At 35.1% G+C, this 18,766-nt stretch overlaps 1 protein-coding gene across 4 annotated transcripts in view; it reads left to right on the top strand.

The window, feature by feature from the left end:
* The window catches only part of ARAP2 (ArfGAP with RhoGAP domain, ankyrin repeat and PH domain 2), a 130,034-nt gene that overhangs the window by 49,737 nt on the left and 61,531 nt on the right, over positions 1-18,766 (top strand). For all 4 annotated transcript variants that reach the window (XR_008745820.1, XM_055796151.1, XM_055796150.1 and 1 more), the window contains exons 10-15: positions 8,432-8,547; positions 9,685-9,884; positions 10,650-10,735; positions 11,416-11,598; positions 13,063-13,237; positions 14,755-14,889. Coding sequence is in view for 3 of the 4 variants with exons in the window: in XM_055796151.1 (XP_055652126.1) it covers positions 8,432-8,547; positions 9,685-9,884; positions 10,650-10,735; positions 11,416-11,598; positions 13,063-13,237; positions 14,755-14,889 (895 nt within the window). In the remaining variant the exon portion in view is untranslated. The remainder of the gene's footprint in view (positions 1-8,431; positions 8,548-9,684; positions 9,885-10,649; positions 10,736-11,415; positions 11,599-13,062; positions 13,238-14,754; positions 14,890-18,766) is intronic.

Raw genomic sequence — 18,766 nt, forward strand, 5'->3', positions numbered from 1 at the left:
GAAATTGTTACTTTTGCTAATCCTTGTTGAAAGAGAAATTATGAAATTTTTTTACTTGTGAAATATGATATCATAGAATTAAATTTTATTTTACTAAAGTAGGAGGTAGTAAATAAAATAAGAAGTTTTTATATATACAGTGAGGACTGATTGTTTTAGCACCTTCCTGTTTGCAGACAATAAGTAAAAAGCTTTGTGCTTGGTCAATGAAACTTTTTACTCGTCAATGTCATTTTTTGTTTTTCTTCACAGGCAAATTTGGAGGAAAACAGGAGCTCCATTATTTGGAGGTTTTCTTGGTTCATTAGGGGATCTTTGCCAGTGCGGGTATCATACCAGTTTTCTCTATTGTCCAGTGACAACTGTACAAAATGGTCTATGAAGTAGTTAATCAATTTTGCATGACCACTATTCTAAATTGTAAAATATCATAAAAATGTTCATAATCTGTCCTTACTCTAGGAGTCCAAACACTTTGCTAGCAGTTTGTCTAGACTAAGATGTGAATTCAGAAAACCGTAACTGTACATGGTACTTTTCAAATACACAGATCCTTCTGGTGTCCGGAGAATAGTTTTGATAAATCTTCCAAGAAAGTCTCTAGTTGTGAAGCACTTCCAAGGAATAGTCCAGGTGGCTACTTAAAATTTTAATAGTAATATCTATGTTTAAAAATGTTCTTATATCATCAACAGGTGCTCTGGGTGCTCATTACAGGGGAAGTGTTTAAAACTGGTGAGTTTTAAATGGTGGCTGTAGTTGGCTATACCTGTTTCAGCTAAGTGGGGAAAAAATACCACAGGCAGGTGGAAGGGTTAAACAATAGAAGTGAGGAAAATTGCGGCATGGCCAGGTAATAATAGGTTTCACATATGTTAAAATGGCATCCCTTTGGGTTGAAAAATGTGTGAAGTGAGTAACAAGAAATGAACTCTGAAACGGAATGAATTTCCATGTATTACAAGTTTTGTATCTTAAGGAACACAATTGTCTGTTTTAATACAAGGCGATGTTATAAATGGCTATTGGAATAAGAGTAAAGGTGAAAACCTTGAATATAAGCTGTACTTGCTCATGACAGGCTTTGAATTTTATTTACATGTTTGTTTAGCTACACGATCTTTATGTCATCTCTTGATGTTTCATGAAGCAGCAGAAGATCATAGCCCAGGCAGGCTGCAGTTGCTGCAGCCTCTCTAGCTAATATGATGCTGATTTCGGAACGAGCTCCATGCTGCAGAGGAGCCTTGCTGGAAGGGCGTTACCATAATTGTTCAAATTGAAGCTTTGTCTGCATTTGTCTTTCATGTTGGGGGGTTGGCAACAAAGAGAGCAGTTTTGTCTCTTGCATGATATCCGTCAGGGTGTTTGGGAAGATAACAAGGCAGGTTTTGTATGTATTGTTACCACCTTGCTTTTGATGCTTGATTCTGTCTTGCATGCTTCAGATGTAAGACTGCTGCTTTCCTAGTATGTTGAGTGACAAGAAAAAGAATGCACGTGCAGGCAGAATGGAGTATGGCATGAGTCACACTTTCTGTGCTGCAGCTGAACTCTGAGTTGTAGAACAGTTGAAGAATTCAGTCCGTTCAGTATTTTTCTACAGCAGCAATGCAAATTACTATGGTACCTTTAAGTCTTGAACTCTGCTTTCCAGTAATAGCTTTAAACTGCTTTGTGTTTAAAAAGTTCAGCTTTATGTAGAATTTCCTTACAGTGATTTAACAGCTCACGCAAATTGTTTCAGAAATAACAAAAAGGTTATTGGACCATCACTAGATGGCACACATACAAATTATTTGTAATGGCAAGATTTTTTTCTCCTTTCTGTTGTCATCTTTTTGCTTCATTGTTGAGGACTAAGAAATTGAAGCTTTTAATTTATGTATGTATGTGTTTGTAGCTATTGTCTTTGAACATTGCTTTCCAGATTGTATCATCTTGTCTTCGTTTACTGTGATGATACACTAAAGTCTTTCCTTCTGGGACTGGAGAGGAGGGGGTTGGGGTTAAGAGTCTGTGTCCTCTGCTCTGACTTACATTCCTTACATCTTGTTAAGACCTGAAGTACTCAGTGGCTGCTATTATGTTGAATTTGACTGAAGCCAAGCATCTATCTAGAGTGAAAACTTACTTGGAGTTAGGTAGGGAGACAGATGCTCCTGTGATTATGTAAACTTCATTTTTTGGGAGAACATAGCTAAAAACTTGTGAAAATCTAGAGAAGATCTGTGCAAAATAACGTTACCACAATTACAGCTGTGTGTACCCACACTAAAAATGGGAAAACTGGGCTTATTTCTAAACACTTAATTTCACACAATTAAAACATACAATTAAATATTGTCCAGTAGATGCTATAATGTGCTATTTTCTTCCACAGGATTACTACCTAATTCAGTGCATTGTTTATGTGGTAACTGATAATTTTAATTTCTTTTCACCGAGTAACCTGTGCCTTTTATTATTATACACTGTTGAAAAGTGCTTTACAGAATGAATCCTTCACCATTGGAGGAACGTTCTGTGAGGAAATGGTCAGCAGTTGCTGTATGTGGCTATTTGAGGAACAGGGATTATTTTTCATCAGCTCCTGTTAGGTAAAGGAGCACGATTCTCTCATATGACCACACAGTTCTGAGAAACAAAATGAATTATTCAAATATCTATATATTTTCCATTCTCTGTTTTCTCTGTCTTTTAGGAGGGTGGTTGGGAAGAAATATTTTTTTGTCAAACTATACCTGCTCAAAATACAGCTTTCATAGGTCTTGACTTAAATTCCAGCTGCTCAGCAGTTCTGCAAATCAAACCCTAGAGCAGAAAGGCAGGGAATGAAACAGGTACAGTGAAATGACTGTATGGTAAGGCTTTTGATTTCCACTGAGTAGAAACTGGCAAAGGCAAAGATAAGAGCTAACTCTCCAGAATAGTATTCGGTCACTTTAATTATGTGATCCTCCTTTTTTTAAATTTATTTTTATTTTGTATTTTGCAGCCTATACAGGAAGGGGGCTTTCATCTTCATGTGTTCTAGATCCATTCCATACAACAAACAAGGCATGGGCCTAATGGTGCATAATCAAGTGATTTAAAATTGTATTGATACTGCAAAATACACAGACATAGCTGCTGAAGTGAGGACGCTGAATTACTTCTGTAGTAAGTGAATAGAGAGATTTGTAATTTACATGAAAAGTAACATCTAAGGTTGTAACTACCTTAGAGTGTTGGTCAGGAATGCGGTTTTGAAACAAATCATTTGGTTGTCCCCACTTTTTATGTATTGGCTTTCATGATAGAGCCATCTCAAAGTACATGTACTAGATCTTCTTATAATATAGTGATGTGGAGTGGGACGTGCTCCAGTAGCATAACCAATACACTCCACTACAAACAAGCCTACTGCATGGCACTGACTAGTTTGCTCTCTTCCTTCTTTTTAACCTCCAAATTTATGGATATCAGGTTGTCATTATAAAATGTTTTGCAATAATAGCCTGAATCATTTTCAAGTGGTTCTATTATAGAATGTAGGAGTTTTGCTTACCTAAGTAAAGAACCTAAAATTGATGATGTAACTACCTCACATATAACAGATGAGCACGAAGGTACAGATTTACCATGCACAGAAAATTTGAATTCTAGCATCTCCTTACTCATCCGTGCTTGAGTTGGCAAACTCCGTGTTCTTTTAACATCATTTTGTGTGTGTGTGTGATCATGTACTATATGCTTCACTACAGTTTCATTTTGAGATCTCATTAGGAAGACTGTAAGAGAGAGTATATATGTCTTCAACTTGTGGCAGTTTTTATTCCAATCTGTGATATGTAACTATCACCTAAAATCTGTATTACAAGATTTTAGGCTGTGATGAGGGATGTAAGTCTCTAAAGATTTGAAAATCATGATGAAAGGTGACTGGGGAGGCTAAGCCTAAGTATAGTTTAAAAGGAGAGGAAATCAATCTGAACTTTTGGAGAATTAGTATCATCAAAGCACTTTCCGCATTACTAGTCACTGTTTCTCAAACTCTAATAAATAAATATGTCTTAATTTTTCATTAACATGGAAACAAATTTTTCCCACCTTTCTGTTGCAGAAATTAGCCTTCTTTAATAAATAGCTGGAAAAGCTGAAGTATATACCTCCAGTTAAGTTGGAAAGAAGAGAAACTATGATCGCTTTATCTGAAGGATTCTGGTTACTGGCTTTTAATCTCCCAGGAATTATTTGGTTGTTTGAAGGGAATCAAATACCATGGGGCTAGAATGATGGAAAAGTCTAAATCATGTTAAATTGTTAAGGGAATTCTCAGATCTCTCAGAAATAAGTCTTAGTATAATTGTCACAAACTGTTGTGGTAGTGTCCCCAAAGTAAACCTAAACAGCTATTGCAAGTAGCAAAGGTAAATTCAAGGAGACGGGTAAGGTAGTATTTTGGAACTCTGATCAGAGATACTGTGATTTAGGGTCAAGTACCTTCTGTGTATGGGCAGTAGGACAAGAGTAGTGTCATAAATATGGATGGATCTTTTGTAAATTAGTGGTAGGATGTAAGGAAAGATGAATGGTAAAAAAAAAAAAAAGTATGTGTGCATATATAAACACACATACATATACATACATATCTGTGTGTGTATATGTATGTGTATATGTTAGTATATTCTTCTTGTTGTATTAGCTTGTTCCTCTTACTATTATTGGAGCATTGTTATATGTGTGTGTGTGCATGCACACCCTTAAATACTGCATGACCTCAGGATCTGATAGCTAAGGACAGAAAAGCAAAGGGATGATGATCTCTTAATTCACAGGAAAGAAACTGATATGTGGTAAGAATGCTCAGCTGATGCAGCAATTTCCAAAAACACTATTCTTCCAGCATACACCAGTACTATTTCTGTATTTCACAGTTCTGTACTTTCTGTACTTCAAAATATACCACAAATATATACTTACACATGTATGTGTATGTAGAAATATATTCTCTTGAAATCATGGCAGCAATTTTCCTTTTTAATTGCTGTTGCTGTTATCCCCACATTCCTCCAGGAAGAAACTAAGAGGAAAATTACAGACTGATTTTTCTAATGTGAAACAGTTAGTTAACCTTTAAAATAAAACTTGGAATTTATTTCCCAGAATTTTTATGAGGGGTAAGGGTAAACTTATAATTGTGGGTGGTTGGTTTTTTTTTTTATCAACTTTGTATACTGTGGAAATAATATTACACAGCACATCTGAAGACACTATTATAACTGCTAAAACAGTGAAAGTTGAGGAACACAAGCAGCAGTTCTAGAACTCCTGTGTTCAGATAAATTTGGTTTGACTAAACCAACAAGAATGCTATCCCATCTGTTACTAGTGCAAAACTGAGTGGACGGGGAGAAAATAAGAAAGAAAAATGATTACATTTTCCAGGGAGAAGGAGAGTAGTTTTGTAGCAAAGGTGTGTTCATTAACTGAGTGCCACAAGATTAATCCTCTGATTATTTTTAAGTATTCCATAGAGAAAGATGCCTAGGCCAGTCTTTTTAAGATGATATAGCAAAAGTTATGTGTTCAGCAGCTCTGAAAATTAGACTTGTTTAGATGTAGCTGCATGATTGGAAACATAACATAGTAGGTCAAAAGATAAAAAGAAATCAGAATCCTTTATTCATACATGTACTTAAGTTTTCCTTAACCTTGGTGTTTATTTCTGTCTGTAAAACAGTGGTAATGTATTAGGAAAGGTATGAGACTAATTTTGAAGCTACTTGAATTTCATCCAGAATAAAATCGAAGAAAGGTTAGTAAAGCCTGTCTCAGGGTAGCTTTTGCCTATGAAAAGATAATACATAACAGAGAAAGCAATTTTGTACAGTAATAGCACTTTATAGATACACATTAAAGGTGTGTTTAAAAAAAATGTTATATGATTTCACAGTTTATATACAGATGACAGGTTTTCATAGGCTATGTCTTTTTCAGACAGGGGTGGTAATGACAGCAGGGCTCACACATTGTAATCATTCCTCCTTCAGGAAGGAACAGCAGCTTACCAAAAGCCTGTTCTCATCTTACAGTTAACTACTTTCCACTACTAGTATTTTTAGCCTTCAGTTAACTGTACTGTTTAGTGAATACTTTTTATTAAGTCTGTAAAGAATTGGTTTGTTTTAAAAAGGTCTTATTGTCAACCCATTTTTCAACTTTTCTTCAAATTTGTGAAGACAGTATAAATGTTGACACTTAAGACACATCTATATTTAAAAAAAAAAAAAACAACAAACCAAACCCAACCAACTCTGTCTTCTCTGTGCATTTTTGAGTTGTAAACTTTTCTTTGTTTGTCAGAAAGTCTAACACAGTTTAATCTATCTGAAACAATGAGCTTTCACTCTGTAGAACCAAGATGATTCTTATTCTGAAAAGATACTGCTTGGTCTTGCTCTCAGTACATTTTGTGTAGTGCTTGAATGGCCCTATTGTCCTTTTGTGCACTCAAAGTGAATGAATTTATCTTTCGAAGTGGAGCATTTCTTTCTTCCCTGTACCAATTTCCACTTCTGTTTCTGAAGGAGAGAACAAGACTGCACTCCTGAAAGCATGTAATTCTGAACCTTTAAAATTAGATTCCAGTGTACCTGTCGCTCACAAAACTTGTTTTATGCCAAGTGTTGTACAGTTACCACAGAGTTGGTTTGGACTATTATGGAAATAACTTTAATGTACCAATGAAATTGGTTAATTTGCCACCATTTTCAGTTCTGAACAGTATATTCCTCACTTCTAATTTCTTGACCTTTCTGACATTCTTTACACTGAAATTCAGTACTGTAAGTTCTTATGCACTTGCTGAATTTAAAACAGAATAGTTACTATCTCATCAGTGAGATTGTTCATACGCTAGGTATGTGTGCAAATTTTGGAGGGTTGGTGCTCTAGCTAAAGGTAAAGACTTTCAATTTGATGCATTTAATTTCTAGAGTGCTTTCTTAGTTCTGCATTGTTAAGTTCAGTGCAATGAAGTTTGTGTCTCTCTTCACGGACATAAATGTGTACGCTCTTTGGCCTGCAGGGTGCTTCCATGCAGCCTGCTCCCTTTTTGCTTTAAGGAAATTGGGTGCAGTTAGCTGTTTGAAGGCATAAAAAGGAAGAGAACTGAAGAGAATATCAGATAGACAATTTCAAGAAGGAACAGTATGGAATAGGTAGATGAGTGAAGTTTAATTATTGTTTTTCTCTAACATCATGTAATGAAATTCTCAGTTATCAGGCAAAAAGAACCCCAACATACATCCACAAAATTAACTGCTTTTTTTGCACATAGTATTTCGGAACTGTGTGAAGTAGGATGCTGCAGAGGCCTCAAAGCATGAATTTGTTTAAATTCCTTGAGGATGTGGCTGTCAATGAGTAAATATGAAGGCTTTGTTTCAGCTGTTCAGGGACCTTCTGTGCTGGAAGTCCATGGATTGCTGGAAGCTTATTTGCGAAGATGAGAATGTACCTTTTCTTATGTACATTCTTTTTATGACAGTTGCCAGTAGCAAATGCTTAAAGCAAAGCTACTGTACTAGGTGAACTTTTGATCTGGCTCAATATGGTAGTTATTATTTCAGCCATCTTCATTACTCATCATTTACCTTCAGTAAACTCTTCTGGATTGAAGAGTATATTGAACTCCTATATACCATGGCTTCTGGCAGTCATTCAGCTTTTATTTAATAAACAATGCGTTGCACTCTTTTTCATGTAGAAGTATAGTCTCATTACCTGTCCTTTAAAAATCAAGACTTCTTAAGGAAAATTATTTGAAATAATTAAAACCAACAAATGAAACATGCATCCAGTTTATATCTCAGATGGGCAAACCATTTAATTCCAGAAAGTTATAGTTTTTTTCTTGTTTTTATTTTGCTCGTTTGATTTAAGATACTGCTGTTAACAGAAACAAAAATTTAGTATATTTCTATCATGAGAATCATGAACAACCATAGGTTTAAGGAAGAATTGTATACATATTTCATTTTGTTAAAACAGTCTGTCTGAAGGCAGGCAAAACTGCTATCAATTGGAAGGATTTAGATGTATAAACATCATTTAATAACTAAAACACGTTTTAAGCTAGATACCTCTGTAGTGTTTTGGATACACATTTCTGAAGCAATCTGTTTTTTTCTTTTATTAATAGTTAGAGTGTGCATTTTTTTTTCTCCTACCAATCAAATAAGGTCATTCTAGCAATTAGAAGCATAGTTTTTGGGCAAAAGTTAGTACAGGTTTATTTATCTATTAATGGATTAGGAGGAGCTTGCATGTTGTAGCCAAAATGTATATTACTGACCTTGGATTTTTGGACCATGCTGATTTAATTTTCTATGCATGTTTGATTTTTGAATGATAAAATCCTGAACTTTTCTTGCTTTTCCCCTAGGATTTTAAGACAGGATTTGGTATCACTTTAATCCCTATGAACGTGGCAAATGTAAAACAAGTGGATCGGACTGCAAAGCAATCTTTTGAAATAATTACTCCTTATAAAACCTTTAGGTAAGAACTTTAACATTTACATTAAAAAAATGCAAATAACTAATGCACTGAAGAAATACTTTTACAGTGACTTATCTAGTTTGGATGGAAAGGTAGTGTTTTTATTAAGAATGCTCAGCATTTTATCTATGAAAAGGATTTTCTTCCCTTTGTTTAGCTGTGTGCTTCATCTGTTACCTTCCTGACTAGATATCCTATGTCCACAGATTGATATTTTTATGTAGCCTTCTTTGTTCATTCTGTGCAAAGGCAGAAGTAAAAAAAAAGTCACTTTAACAACTTGACTCCATTTTAAAGAATAATGCAGGAGTGAAATAATGCTGCATCTATTTAATATTAAGCATTTTATTTGAAAAGAAAAGAATCACTAATATGCCATCCCTTGTAGAAATTCTCTATTGAAATCAGTAGAAAGTTTCACTTTGGCTGATGCTATGACTTGTAATGATTTTTAAGAAAATAAAAATAAAAGACTTTTAAGTGTTGTAGAGTTTCTTAAATTTAATCTCAGTAATGCCAAAGAAGAAACCACTTTTTTCTCCTGGGCTTGCTAAATGTTAGCAACGAATTTCCCATCAATCTCAGTTGACTAGAGTAGTAGGTAAATTAGCCTTGATCAGTGATTTGAATCTGTGGCTAGTTGATAGCTGGTTCTTTGACTTTCTCTAAGCCATATATCACCAAGTTGATGTTTGCTTATTATTACTTAGATTTTTCGAAAAGATCTATTTAAATGAAAAGCATTTTTGGCTGTTGTAGATAGCAATTTCGTTTTACTCCTCAGTAAGCCTCTGTGTTTCCTTAGGTCATTCTATGCTTTTGTTAAAATTCAGGCTTTAAGTTTCGTATGAGGTAATGTAAAAAGATTGAAAGTAACTTAGGAATGTAACTTGAACGTTATAAAAGCTATGTAGTTCATGCTAGTATTGGTTGTATTGAAAACTGAACACCGAAATGGAGTTTTCACTGACTAAAAATACAAAATAATACATTCCATCTTAGTATTTATATCTGTGTAGAGGAAGATTTTTTTTGACTGATATCTGGTGTAAATGTAATAAATAAGAGAGACTACAGACTATGTTTAATTGGGCTTTAAAATAAAGAACAATAACATGGAAAAGTCAATTGTTTCAGCTTTACAGCAGAGTCGGAAAGAGAGAAACAAGACTGGATTGAAACACTGCAGCAATCAATAGCAGAAACTCTGTCTGATTATGAAGTAGCTGAGAAGATTTGGTTCAATGAGTCCAACAGGAGCTGTGCTGACTGTAAAGCTCCCGGTCCTGACTGGGCATCCATCAATCTCTGTGTTGTCATTTGTAAGAAGTGTGCAGGTAGAGTAATTAATGACAGGCTGTGTGGGTTCTACAAAATGTCATATTTGCATACCTGTGTATGTCCTTTAATTGGCTTTTTTCACTTTTACAGCACCATCCTTGTGAAATTTTTGACAAACAAAAAGTGAACATAACATTTTTTTTTTTTTTTCTTTAATACCAAGGTCATCCTTATTCTAAGGCACTTTCATGCTTAAATGACAGGTCTGTAAGGTGGTTGGTTTCCCTCAGATGAATAATCCTTCACGATGAGTGGAAATTAAGAAACACTAGCACTTCCTGGGAAATGGCTGGCTTTTGCAAGGCTGGATGCCAAAGGATAACAATTTTCAGTGTATAAATTTGGGATATTAATTCTGTTACATCAGGGCATATTTTACTGCCAATAGGGATAACTCTTTCAGATACTACTAAAAATCTAATTCTGGTATGTTTTATATTTAAATACGTGCTTAAGCAGTAGGTTCAAGGAAATAGCTTATAACTTCAGGCTTTCTTTCAAAACAAAACCTCCCAAAAGTATGCTACATCAGCCAGCCTACTTTATTTATTCATTATTATCAAATGCAATTCACTTCTTTTTTTCTTTTGATTTTTGGGGGGTTTGGTGCTTGTATATTCAATTGTAAAACCCAGTCTTTTTTAATAATAGCAGTTAGAATAAATCTGTCGTCTATTTTTTTTTTTTTTTTTTGCTACCTCAGCAGAAGAGAAACCCAGTTTAAGTGCTTTAGTTAAATGAAAGTACTCTTGAATTTTCAGGACAGCACAGATCTTTAGGACCAAGAGATTCAAAGGTCCGGAGTCTAAAAATGGATGCCAGCATTTGGAGCAATGAACTTATTGAGGTATATTGTGATATTCAAACTCTTTTTTTTTTTCCAATCTTGAAAACTACTGTATGAATAGGAGGTATTTATTTCTCTGTTCACAGGAAAGCTGAGCATGTAACTGCTAAATAACATGCTGCTGTTGTGGTAAACTTGATGTTTCCAGGAATAACCTACCTTTGTGTCATTCATTGGTTTTGATATCTGTACAATTTCCCTTTGTATTTCTCAAAGCATCTGTTTTTTGGGGGGAAAAAAATAAAATGCTTTTGCAGAGCAATCATGATGGGGCAATATTGGGAAGAAGAAAAGAAAGGAGACTTCTGCCTACCAGTTTAGTTGCTTGGGGTGTTAGAAAGTGGTGGTGATAAAGAGGATCGAGTCACCAATGTTTTCTTTAAAACATATGCTAGTCTTCTCTAATCTTTTATTGGTATTTTCTAGTATGTATTGAAATATTACAGCTGGTTAGTCTTGTAAAGCTTAGTTGATATTGATAGTAAATGATGACTACAGACTTTATTTTTCATTTATAGATGACCATAGACACTGACTGAGAGAGGCTTCTGTCTCCCGCAGGCAATTTCCTTTTCTTTAATAACTTCCTTTTTCAACTTTTAGCAGCTAAAAAATTATTTAGGGGCTAGCTTCATATCCTTTGTGCTATTTTGCTTATTTTTTTCTTGTACCTCATCCAGCTGTTTATTATCATTGGAAATAAAAGAGCAAACAGTTTTTGGGCAGGAAATCTTCCTCCAGATGAAGAGCTGCATATGGATGCCCCTGCAGAAAAAAGGATAGCATTCATTACACAAAAATATAAAGAGGGAAAATTCAGGAAAGTACCTTTTCCCTACAAAACCAAGGAACAGTTGAATAAGGTAATGCTAGAATGGGTAAGCCCATGCCATACCTTTTATATTCTATCGGATGTGTGCAATTTGTTCATTGTGTTAAACTGGTGAGAAATAAATTCAGAATACTGAGTGACGTTCTCACAGAGCTGAATAAGGGTTGTTTTGGAGCCTTTACAGGAGTAATTTCATGATTTTTTTTTTAGTTCCTATTTTTTCCACTTTGTTTGTTTGTAAAAGTTTATGGTACCTGTATGGTGCCTGTAATAATGTCTTTCAGAGCTATTAATGCATGTGGATCTTTTTTTTTTTTTTTTGTTCATTTCAAATGCACGCTGTAGAGATGCAAATTCCCAATTCACTTCTTTATTTTGATATCTTATATGTCTGAAATATAACACTCGAATACATTAGATGATTTAGTGTTATCAATGGTGAAAGCAGAAAATTAGTAAAACCTGTGTTTTACAGGTTTGATTTTTCTGAAGTCTGTGTTTTTTGTTGGGGAGGAGGGGAAGGGTGCCTGTCAATTACTCATTTAACTACTGGGAAAAAGTATCAGACATAATGGTCAAATTCTCTGCAGAGACATGAAATTACCATGTAATAAGGTGGTCATTGCCAGTAATTCTAGAATGTTTACTGAGCTGTCTGCCCTGTCATCTTGTGTCTACTAGATGCTTATATATTTCTTAGAGCAGCTGGATTTTAGAGTAGTACTCTTTTTGAGTTGAGTGGTTTCTGCTGTAATTTCAGAAAAACTCATTAATTAATTAAATAAATATGCATTTAATAATAGAATTTTTTATGGAATTGATTTCTGTAATTGTGTTAGCTACTTCTGGTATTATGGGTTTGGACCAACATTTTGAAAGAAAAAAACCCCAAGGTTAGTTATGTTCATCTGTCTTTGTGTATACAAACATGAAAGGGACTGATGTTTTATGATGTGTGTGGTGAGATCTTTAAAACTCAAGGATGATCAAGTATAAAGATACCCTAAAGAATAGCTGCCTTATTGACTGTGACCATTGTTTTGAAAAAACGCCTATGTGTTTCAGTTTGTTTCCTAGTAATGGAGTTTAAGGATCAAATCTTGTCCCTTTGGTTGAACTTTTGAGGTCCGAAATAGTAAGATTTTTTGTTTAGTAGTTTGGTGTGTGCAGGAAAACTGGGAATTCTTCACATAAATAACAAGTTTCCCCTCCAGTTTCATTAGTTCACGTTATCCTTCCCATATAAGACTTGTGGCAGCAACACCTTATGGGGCTTGGTTGATGGGCTTTTTTTTTTTTGTTGTTGTTGTTGTTGCCACTTTTATTTCTAGGTTCAGATCACACTTCATGATTCCTACTACTTCTCAATGTTTATGGTCTTTGAAAATGCATGGGAGCTATACTGGAGGTGAAAGAATTTGCATCTAAATTACACAGACTTGTTGCCAATAACTTTCTAATTCAGACAGACTTCTTATTTTCCCTCTGTGATAAGGCCCTGTGTGCTGCTGTAGTCAAACAAGATGTGCTAGAAACTCTGATGTTGCTGTTTAGTGGGGCTGATGCTATGTGTGCCACTGGAGACCCCGTTTACAGTACTCCATACTTACTAGCCAAGAAAGCTGGACAAAGACTGCAAATGGAATTCCTGTACCATAATAAGTTCTCAGGTAGGATATGTTATCTTTGTTTTCATCTTCTAATTTTTATTGAGCCAAGGGGAAGGAAGGAAGGAATTCAGAAGAAAAATTGGCATTAAGTTGAACAACAGTGGTGTAGTAGAGGGGGAGTTGTGATGTTCTTAATTGTATTTCAGCAGGCAGTGTATATAATTGTGTACAAGTTACTTTTTTTTTTTTGCTCAGACATCAAGTTTAAGACTTAAAAAAAGCCAGTGGTAACCCACAGACCTCATACCCTTATTTATAACACGAAAGAAAAATGTCACCTGCTCTGCCAAAATTATCAGGCTTCTACCAGAAAAAAAACGGCTATTAGCAGTTAACATGTATGTGAAGTATTTGTCTGGGGCTTTGCTTTTTCTTAAACATTATTTAAGTTGATATCTACCCCTACTGCGCACAGACCTACCTGTATTTTCACAAACCCTGCTCACAGAATAAAACCCATCTCTTGAGCTTGTCATATGATCTATCCCAGCAAACTATCTGTTTTTCAGATCACAACTTCTGTTACAGCTTGTTGCAGTATGTGACTGTTACGAGGCTCTTGGGAACAGAAAACTATTCTTAAAAATACATAAATAAATACATTTTTGAGTATAGATGTGCCTGAGCTTAAATTTTAAAAGGACTGCACAATATCTGAAGTAGTCTGAGTGTGAAAGTTCACACACAGACTTACACAGGAAAAAATTAGCCATGCTATACTGCAGCCAACATTGTGGACATACTCCTGGACCAACTTTCCATTGCCTCATGCCATTCTGCAAAGTAACACCACATAGGCTGAACAACAAAAGTTTTAGTGGGAAATGCAGGAATGATTTAGAGCTCCTAGAGCAAGCCTGGTGCCTTCAGTTCTGCCTTAGCATTGCTTGGTCACAAGTAACAGGCACTAGATCTATAGGATGTGGAGCTTAGCCACTGTGCAAACACACACCTATGGGTTTTTTGCTGCTGTGCTCTCAAGTGGTCCTACAACTATAGAAAGGTTTGCTTGTCTGTCTCTGTCTCTTCTACTTTTAGCCTTCTAGCCAGGGCAGCATCACAATGTGCTGGTGCTAAATTTTGTTCTCTTCAGAGAAAGGGAGGTCATTGCAGGTTGACAGTGATTCTCCAAATCATTGTCTGTCTGCTGCCAAAGATGGTGGTAAACTTCTAGATCAGCCCTCAAGAGAAACAATTCCCTTCTGCTGAAGTATGTTATGTAAGGAATAAAAATAAAACCTTAGTACACCAGACAATGTTTTTTTTAGATTACATTGGCAAGCAGTGGTAGACAGTGCCAATGTTGTCACAAATATGAACCAAAGTTGTGTGTGTGTGTGATGGATATGTAAGTTTAATTATAAAAATAAATCAAACAGATGTATCTGTGTTGTAGTAAAGATATTGCAGAGAAACTACATAACTACAGATATGCGGTTAGAAAGATCAGTGGAGAAATGGTTATAACTAATATAACTGAAGTTCTGCGTGTTACTTAACCCTTTGTCTTTCAATAGATTTCCCAAACTACGATACTTGTTTTAAAAGTGAATTCTCTGAAGATTCTTCACATTCCATCTTTCTTTGTGAATTCCTATACAAAGTTTCTTCAAATACTGCTAAGCTTCTTACAGAGAAGAAGCTAAAAGAAGGTATTTCAATTGTACTTTATGCATTTGAATAATACATGAATTGTATGGTTTGAATGAATTTGATTCTTTTTAACTTCTTGCATTACTTTTTAAAAGATAAGATGTCTTTGATAATGACATATCCTCTTTTGATTTGGTAGACCTCTTTCAGATAAAGTACTTGATTGTCTTCATTTCTTTATTCAGTGGTTGATGGAGAAAGAAAACTGAAATACAGAAAAAATTACTCAGTTAAGAACAGTTATTGATAAATAAAAAAGTTTAAAATGCTTCTCACTGTAATTATATTTAGATGAATACTACTAACTGCCAAAAAGTATTTTCTATCTAAAATGCTAATATTCCAAAAATCATGTAGGAGTATCACTGACTTTTTAGTAAGAGTCCAAATGGTTAACAACTAGGATATTTCTCAAGCTAACAAATTTTAAAAAGTATTCAGAGTAGAAATGAACACTTCCAACAACTTTACCACAAATTGAGCTTTGTGGGATGAAAATAGTAGATATACATTGTCTTCTGTCATATTTTTATTTTGAGAGAGATATGTTATCATATAGTTTGCTTAGCTTTATTTTTTTCTTTTTTCTCCCCAGTTGTGTTCCTATATTTTTCTCCCATCTAAACAAACCACCGATGCAGATTTTTTAAATCTGGGATAATTTATGATTGAGTTTATTGCTCCTAAAATCTTCATATGGCATCCTGTGTTAGTATATACATAATTTTTGTATGATTATGTCCATAGTCTCATGGTGTATTCCTTTAAGATCCTTAGTGGACATTAAAGTATATTAAAGCACATAACTCCTATTTGAATGTGCTTTTGGAGAATCTGTATGTTAGTGTGGGTCCAAATTTTTGAGAGCATTGAGTCATTGAAAAAACTAATGCCTGATCACAGGCAATTCCCAGCAACTTGGCAGTTGTTATGTGACAGAGAACTGCAGCTGAACAGGACTTTCTTGAGGATTGTTCTGAAGCTGCACTGAGCTTATTCAGAAAAGGAAGGAGTAACTGCAAACCTCACTACTACTTGCTCTAAGCGCAGAGCTTGTCTTCTGTGCTGTGGGTATCTGTATCTATCTTCAGAAAAAAACCTCCAATTTAAACAAAACACAAAAAGACCCCAATAAGAGAAACAGCAGATGCAAGGCAATACTACTGATCTCTTCTAACATAATGGTATGTTAGAAGTGCAGTATGTTTGTAAATACCTGTATAGATTGAAGATTTAGCTATAAATGCTCACAGAATGTCTTCTGTAGTACTTTTTGGGGAGATGCAGTGAGAGTGAGCATCATTAGTAGAATGCCTTAAAATATTGATGAAGAAAGCCCTCCGACAAGAAGAAGCTGAATTGTGGCTGTCTTCCATCATAAGTTTTTAGTGGACAGAAATGAGTGCTTTGAAACCTTGTGGTCTATTGCTTAGCATTGCACTGAATACCTAGAGGAATATGCAGTAAATGGAAAGGAACCAGATTTCCCTGAGCTCAGGTTTTGGCCTCTGAAATTGTGATAGTGTAGAGTGTAGATGTTCTGCTGTTTGGTTTTTAAGGGGTGTGGTTTTGTTTTGGTTTTGCATTAATATTGAATTACCCACGTGTCTGTCAAGACTCACGTTTCTGGGATGGGTGCTTTACAGATACATAAGAAGATAGGTTTCCCTGCCCATTTGGAGTTCAAGAAGACAAATGGGACAAGAAAGGAAGATGTAATAATACCATCCTTTCAACAACAATAAAAAAACCCTGCGATTCTAAATTAGAAACAGCTCTTGCCTGAGGGGTCTAATATATCTCTGCCATGCGTGAGAAGTATTATGACAAAAGGTTTTTTTGCTGTTTAGAACATAAAACACATAACTTTTTTCCCTTCCGTATTTTTTCCCTATATCAAGAACTGTTTCTACCTTTATAAAGTCTCATTAACATGAAGTAATAATGAATATGTGTATTGCAGATTGTTTGGAATAGGTGGTAATATTTTTTTTTCTTCTTCTTATGGTCATTAGAAAATAATTTGATGGTTAGAGTTCTAACGTGTGGGAGATACAGTTTCAGTTCCATCCTCCACCTGTAAAGATACATATAAGAAGGTCACATTACCCAAAAAAGTGACCTAGCTGTTTAGTTCTAGAGAAGAGAAGTAAGCTTTCCTGTTGAAGCAGGTTCTGATTTGGCTGCAAACTAATTGAGTTCTTAGTCCAGAGAGGGAGCATCATTCTCTGACTGGGGATTACAGCACTTGTCTAAATTTTGGGCCCTGTCCCAAAGTACATTGGGCTTTTGATGTGCTGATTTCTTTTTTTTTTTTTTTTTTAATGCTGTTTGTGGGAAGGGCTGAAAGCCAGAATCCTGTTAAGCTGTCTAACCATTACACTAGAGTTAAGTTCTTCCTCAGCGTTAGAGGCAGTTGTCAGCCTTGCCTATACTGCCAAGGCCTGAAAATTGAAGTGCTGTGTTTGTTGTCACAGAAGACTGTTATCCTTTTGTCAGCTGTGCTCTAATTGTAAAAGGACACTCAAGAAATCATTCAGTGCTGTGAGCTGAACTCAAATTTTGTAACAACCAGGTGGAACATTTTTCAGGTGGAATGGTTTTTCATTATGTCCATTTCAGATAATGCAGGAGAAAGTAAGCTAACTTTGTGTGGACTTCCCATTATAGCAGCACTAGTGGTTTCAGCAGGGGTGCATAACTTTTGAGGGAAGTTATTAATTAACAGCTGTTGATCAGCAGGAAGAGAACTCAAATGTTGGTGCTATTCTCATGTATTGGATCAAAAAGCAAAGATTAGAGGTTTAGTGGCTCAGGCTTGATTTTTTGCTTTTGTTTTTAGTGTAAAAGCTTTTATGGAGCCCTGTTAAAGGCCTTGACTTTCCAAAATCATCTTCAAGAATTGTAACAGTTTAATGAATATTGAAGCAGTCAGCTATTTTGTAGAATAGGCTTTGGGGGATGGGAGGGGGAAAGCTTGGGTACAAAAACTCCTAAACAGTTGCGGCCTCCAAGTTTAGTGCTTAACTCCTGCAAACATATACATTTTCAAACCCTGTATCTTAGGTTTATTTAACTATTTAGACAGAAAATAGAACTAGATAGCAAGTAACATGATACTAATAAATACTAATAAAGTAATGCCAAGATATTGATAAAACATGTATCAATCATATAGCCAGTAACAGAAAAACTAATTGGATGAAATATCAGATAACATACTAAGTATTGGCTAACTGCAACCGCAGTTTGGTTTTTTGTTTGATTTTGTATTTTTCCAGAGCTGTTTTACCAAACTCTCACAAACACTTCACTGGAATATTTGCGGCTATATAGGAAAATATAGGAATTTTTAAGACTGTAGAAATAGAGTATTTTCTCTTAGGACCTGCTTATCTGCAGTGGTGGGGATAGATGTACCTCAAATTACATTCTAAAAACTAGATGTAAGCTAGAATGAATGCATGAATATTTTGAGTAGCAAATAGTCATTAACAGGCGATGTCATGTTCTGTATTCATACTTTATGTTCCTAAGAGGGAGCAGACATTTGGTCTTACTTAAAAGTATTCTTTGCATATTTGCTCTGCAGATTTTTTTTCCCTTCACCTTGTATTTTTTTTTTTTTTTGGCAAAGTATAGATGGCAATTACTAGATACTCCAGTATATCTGAATCAAAGTTACTTAAGTAGAGAATTCTTAACTAGGTAATTTACCCATGCTTAGCAACTGTAAATTGTAACATGTTGAAAGTACCCTTAAAAATTTAGCATCCTGTGAACTAGTGTTGCTAAATGAATTTACCCTTGCCAAGTATGTATGTGAATAGCAACAAGAGAAATCACCAGTTCATTCTAATGTGAACATGCCATCCT

This window comes from Falco peregrinus, chromosome 2 (assembly GCF_023634155.1).
Source record: "Falco peregrinus isolate bFalPer1 chromosome 2, bFalPer1.pri, whole genome shotgun sequence".
Lineage (NCBI taxonomy): Eukaryota > Metazoa > Chordata > Aves > Falconiformes > Falconidae > Falco > Falco peregrinus.